Raw genomic sequence first — 6,099 nt, 5'->3', positions numbered from 1 at the left:
GCAGAAACATCTCCAAGTGACACTTTCATATATCCTGGTATGGAATTAGTCGGCCATCCTACACAGTTGACCACGTGTAGTGATGAATCACAAAAAAATGCACAACATGATTGTGAAAGTGCGGGAACGAGCAGCTCAAGAAAACGTAAAAGAGTGAGCGGACAATCGAGTGAAGATCGCTCAAATAAGCTTGAAAAGTTGCAAAATGTCATTTTTAAAGTGATAAATAATAGAGAAGATTTTGCTCAAGAATATGAGCAAACAACAAAGGATAACCAAGGAGATTTGGAGTTGTCCAGGTATTTTGATAATCTAAAAGAAATGTTGGTTAAGTTTACAGATGATACACACAAAAATAAGGGAAAGATAGTTAATACGGGAATAGATAATTACGGTAGTTTGTCACTAATTTCCGAATATATTACATTTAGAACAAACATATTTGTTCAGATGAAAAGATTTTCAGTGTCAATTGAAAGATTAAATTCCGATAAAGTGGCTGTTTGCTGTGAGGGTGAGAAAAAAATTTCTCTGTTGCTGGTGAATTATGTCAGCTATGACAATGAAGGGTATTCTATGCTAACAACTAATGAGAAGATAAGTGAGGCAGAGTATTTTAGTAGTCAAAGTGTGAAATGTGTAGGTTGTAGGCATTATCATAGCAATAGATGTTTTATTATGCAAAATGTGATCGATAATTTATTTATTAATTCATTAGAAATGCTGTTTGGAAAAAAAGTTGTTGACAAGTGTTTGCTTTTTTCCGAGTTTACAAGCCTTTGTGGATATTTTATACAGTTCCACAACAATGTAGCAAAAACAAAACTTCGTGATAAAGCGATCACGATCTATATTGCCAGCAGAATTGAAAACATTGTGTTATCATGCATAAAACTGAGGAATAGAGGAGATGATCAATATAAGAACAAACAGAATATGCTGATACAGATCGTTTATCGTTCCTTTGTTCGTACATTTCTGTTTTCACAACTTCTTTGTGTGTTCAAAGTTAAGTCAAACGTTATTTCTAAGTACGTATTTTTTTCCGAGCTGGAGTATACTTGCTCAACAGTTTGTGGTGCGAGTAATCCTGATACTGTTTGCGATACTTTTTTGGAGGGATATGAGCCTCTATTCTTTTTGCTGTCTGGTTTATTTGACAGGATTAGATTCACAAAGAATTGTTTATTCGCTGCTTGGGATGTGAATCTAAGCATGGAGCACTTAGATGGAAAATACATTCTTAAGGAGATTCTTCGTATCTATTCACGTCATATGAAAGAGAGATTAGGACAAAACGTGAAATGGTTGTATGGATATATTGGACAGTATCTCTCCGCAAGCTATTCTGAGAGGCGAGATGAAATACTCAATAAAATTGAGAAATTGAATTATAACAACTCTGAACCTATGGCACAGCAAGTTTGTGATCTTTATAAGTGTGTTAGAGGACATCTGGAAGAGTTGATACGCCAGTAAATAACACCCAGATATGAGAATCGTATGAATAAATAGTATTTATGGATTTGTGTTGTCTAAATATTGCATGTGTTTTTGTAGTAGTTTTTACATCTGATATTACGATTCATTATTATTGTGAACAGACATCAGATGATATCATCATCGCATGAATAAAAAGACAACTCGGAAGCTTATTAATAAATCGAAAAAAATAAATTATTTGACCCTTCGAGAAAAATAAAAAATTTGTTTCACGTATTTGTACTGAATGAAGAGTCTAAAGTTGTTGTAGAATCTATTCTTTCTGGTATGCACTTAGTCATCATTTACAAACAATATTTTCATTTTATTTTTATTTATTCAACCCCTATCATTATTTGGTTGGCTGTTTTTATGAACACCACCACGTTCAATCAAAATGCATGAAATAAATAACATATCTGCACTTTTAACTTTTGTTTGATTTCCTCAACATTGTAACAAATTATGATGACATTCACAATATATTTAGATGATTTACCAGAAAAAGAATGAAATACAAAGAAATGGATGTAAAAATGAGTTTTTGGTCAATGTAACAGAACATAACATCACAATCAAATTGACGTTTTGGTGAACAGTTTGATGTTCTTATCATTGACTAACATTCATTTTTCTTGAAGAATCAAAACTATAAATAAGTTGAGAAGTCGATACCCCATGTATCCAGATTTTGACAATACGCCAACTGAAAAGTTTTTGGTGGAAAAAACACAATTGTTAAATCCTGGTGGTTTTGTCTGTGTTGTAGATAATCAGCTGATTGTCTACCGCGGCAAAGCTTTGTTTATTGATCGGACCTACCAGAGTCTGCAAAATGTTCCTGTGCTCCGTGCACAGTTCTTAAAAAAGCACTTCGGTATTGTGCATGTTCCAAAAAAATAATACCAGTTGCAGTAAAAAATAATCAGACAATATCTCTACACCGACATTCCATATCACTATGTGTACCAGAACAGCCGATGGGTATTGCGACAGCGGGGTGATGACAAAGTCATTACAAGATTGTATGCGGTCAATCCAGAGGAAAAGGAGAGATTCTATCTGAGAATGCTCTTGCTCAATGTGAGAGGTGCAACGTCATTCGACGACTTAAGAAGTGCCAACAATGTTGTATATGGCACATTCGAGGAAGCAACAAGGGCAAGAAATCTTTTGCAGGATGACAGTGAATGGAAGAACGTGCTGGGCGAAGCTGCAATGACAGAGACATCTGACCACATCAGAAAGCTGTTCGCATACATCTGTGTGTTCAACAGACCGTATGATGCACTTGGGCTGTTCAACGACTATGTTAACGATATGTGCGATGACATCGTTAACAAGATATATGGTGATGTTACCAACATGGCTGACAGCGAAGATCTGACGAACAGAGCTATACTCACAACAAACAACGATGCTGACAAAGGAATCAATGACAGGGTCCTTGACTTGATGATCGGCAACGAAGTAACATACACGAGTGCAGACTCTATTGTCACAGAGGACAACGATGTTGTTGCGAACTATCCGCTAGAGTTTCTCAACAAGCAGCAGCCTTCAGGAATGCCACCGCACAAGTTAGTTCTAAAAAGAGGTGCGTTGATAATGCTATTGCGCAATCTTGATCCAGCCAACGGCCTACTCAATGGCACACACCTGGTGGTTGATGAACTCCACACAAACTTCATCATGGCTACTATTGTAACCGGATCCAGGAAAGATAGCAGGGCAGTGATACCAAGGATCGACATGGCACCGAGCGAGACACAGCTGCCATTCATACTCAAGAGAAGATAGTTTCCGGTTCTTCTTTCGTTTGCAATGACAATCCACAAATCACAGGGTCAGTCATTTGACAAGGTAGGTGTTTATCTGCACAGCCCAGTCTTTGTGCATGGTCAGTTGTATGTAGCTCTGTCGAGAGTGGCTATGCAAACGGTCTAAGGGTGTATGTTGCTGACAATGGAGACCAAGGAAAGCATGAGAATGGTAAAGTATACACAAGAAATGTTGTATACAATGAGCTACTGGAATGAATGTATATTTATTGATTTTGTAACCATGGAACAGTTAGTAGAAAGGAATGACCTGGTGTTGCAGTTATATTCAAAAGCGCTATTTTGGTATACTATCCATTCATCACCTATTTTGAAAAACAAAATGGTGCAACTAGGCTTCATATGAAATAGAAGTTTGATGATTTTACTGCGCTTTTTCTGAAACGTTCTTAACCATCATTTACAAACAACATTTAAATTACGTGATTACAGCCAAAAGCAATTCTCCAACCCCTAGCAAAAGATTAGAAACAAGTGGAGACAGCTAGAAAATAGTACTATGTTATCTAAGAAATTGTAACAGGAAGAGCCCGTCGGCGTTAATGTATCGAAAATATTTAATTTCATTTATAGAGTTTCCGAACTATTCTCTCGTCATCACACTCATTTGACCACTCAGTTCGCTTCTTGACGATTTTAATCTTGTTGAAAAAGGGTTATTAAGACTATCTATGCTTTATATGGGTATTGTATCTTCATATCATCGATGTCATGTTAAGCCCGAACGTCTTGAAAGTATTCCCGATCAAAACATTCAATAGCTCGCTTCATTTGGCATAAATGATCGTGGATTGCTGCTGGAACCCTAGTCATAATGACACAATCCATTTTTTGTAACCGATTTCTTAACGTTTGCGTAGATGCAAGGCCAGGTATATCGTAAACCTAATTAACTCTGACAACATGCCATCTGCATGGATACATAACATTTCCAGTCTCGAGTACGTTGCACTTTTCTTGTTAGATTAAACACCTGTCTACCAATTCTGAGGAACTGTAAGTCAGTGTCCAGATGACAATTCAACAAACTTACTGTTTTTATGGAACACCTTCGCTTGCTTATGTTACTAACTGTATCAATTCTCCAAGTTTTAGATGAGAAATAATAGAGACATTCTATTGGTCCTTTCAAATTGCATTATCTCTTCAAAAGTCCATGACTACGTCCAAACATCATGCAGCTCCGATTTCGATGTTTCAACGATTTCAGCTCGTTCATAATTTGAATGAATGTTATATTCATACACAAGCCTTTATTTTCGATGATTATAACTCTTTCATGTTTACTCCATTGGTAGGCCCACCGTTCAGCTCTAAGCTACGATAGCCAAAATCGATTTCCAAAACCTTGAGAGCGACAAAGTCTATATTAAAAAGACATAAATATGAACTTAAATATGTAGCCGGAATAAGTTAGCATCAAGTGCTCAAGTATGTTTCGGTTGATTGTCTCTAAACTTGCCGGTGAGCTCAACAGCTCTTGTTTTAGCTGACCTAATCTGGCATCAAACAGTGAAAAGACAGGATCTGCAGTTTCCTTTCGCTCCATACAATAAAAACAGTCATAGAAAGACTACTACTTTTCGCAAGCACAACATTCATATGTACCCAAATTTAATATCATACTGAGACGTTTTTTTCGATTGTTTAGATCGATTTTGATTGTTGACAACAAAATTCACGCGGTTGGAGGTCACATATTTTCAATATATGTTTTGCACACGTTGAGCAAATTGTCTTATATGATTTCCTAAATGCCATCTTAATTTTTTTCGGATGTTTTTTAATACGCACAGTGATAAAAATACACCTGGTGGAATATGATTTCTTCATGTCGTATTACTTACTTTATTTAAGAATTTATCAGTAGCTGCCATACGGATAATTTTCAGTGTTCGTAAGTTTCAAAAATTACCAATACATTACTATAATTATGTTGAATACAATGCATGCACACTAATTGTATTGTATATGTTAGTATCGCTGCATTTCTTTTCCTGTCATCATTTCCACTCCAGATGAATTTCTTATCATCAAATCAATTCGAACAAATATTGAACATAAATGTCATCAATGTTGATCAGCTTGTGTTGATATAAAATGTCACCTGCATTTGTTTTTCTAATGTTGGAACTACTTAAAGCACTGTTTGAAGTATTTTTTTGTGAGTTGTTGAACAAACCGATTGTAATAATCAGTACTCGTCTTCTTTATGTTATTTTGTACAATGTTTTAGTTACACATGTTGTTTCATTGTAGCATGCTGTGCTCAGCACGAGATGAAGGTGTTTGAATGAAACGATCAGATTTTGAAAGTTTGTGCAAAAGATACATTCCGACAAATATTTTATTCGATCAGTAAAACATACGCATTCTTTCCCATTATGCTGCATATTATAGTCCTGGCATGAAATATCAGTTTGTCTGTGTCAAAGTTGCATGTATAGTTGATTGATACAATGAATCTGATGTCATCATAACAACAAAAATAAAATAATTCGGAATGTAACCAGACCATGATCTGCATAAACATGCCCATAAATGAAAATATGAAAAACTATTGATTTTGTGCAGAAGCTGTACCTTGAGCCAATAAAAATAAACAGAAATAGACACATTTGAAGTTAATTCCAAATAATATAACATTTTGACTACTCGTTAAATATGCAAAATATGTTACTGTTCTCACGCAATGTTGTGGATCGTAAAGCATCAGCACGACTAACAGTAAAAAGGAATTTGCAACGTATAATGTGTAATGGACTGTGTGTTGCGT

The 6,099-nt window shown here is 35.6% G+C and overlaps 2 protein-coding genes across 2 annotated transcripts; both read left to right on the top strand.

Annotated features, from left to right (window-relative positions):
• Nucleotides 1-1,479, top strand: VCUG_02587 (uncharacterized protein; the record flags this gene model as incomplete). The annotated part of the gene is made up of 1 exon (XM_008077405.1): nt 1-1,479. A coding segment is annotated over one exon (1,479 nt), but the record flags the coding sequence as incomplete, so codon positions are not given.
• Nucleotides 1,480-2,550: 1,071 nt separating this feature from the next.
• On the top strand, nt 2,551-3,282 carry VCUG_02852 (uncharacterized protein; the record flags this gene model as incomplete). Its single annotated transcript, XM_008077404.1, has 1 exon — nt 2,551-3,282. One exon carries the CDS (start codon nt 2,551-2,553, stop codon nt 3,280-3,282), a length of 732 nt encoding a protein of 243 aa, XP_008075595.1.
• Between the last annotated feature and the right edge of the window lie 2,817 nt (nt 3,283-6,099).

The sequence above is a fragment of the Vavraia culicis genome (assembly GCF_000192795.1).
Source record: "Vavraia culicis subsp. floridensis unplaced genomic scaffold supercont1.79, whole genome shotgun sequence".
Lineage (NCBI taxonomy): Eukaryota > Fungi > Microsporidia > Pleistophoridae > Vavraia > Vavraia culicis.
The sequence above is the reverse complement of the archived record's forward strand: the minus strand, read 5'-3'. Positions and strand labels throughout refer to the sequence as shown.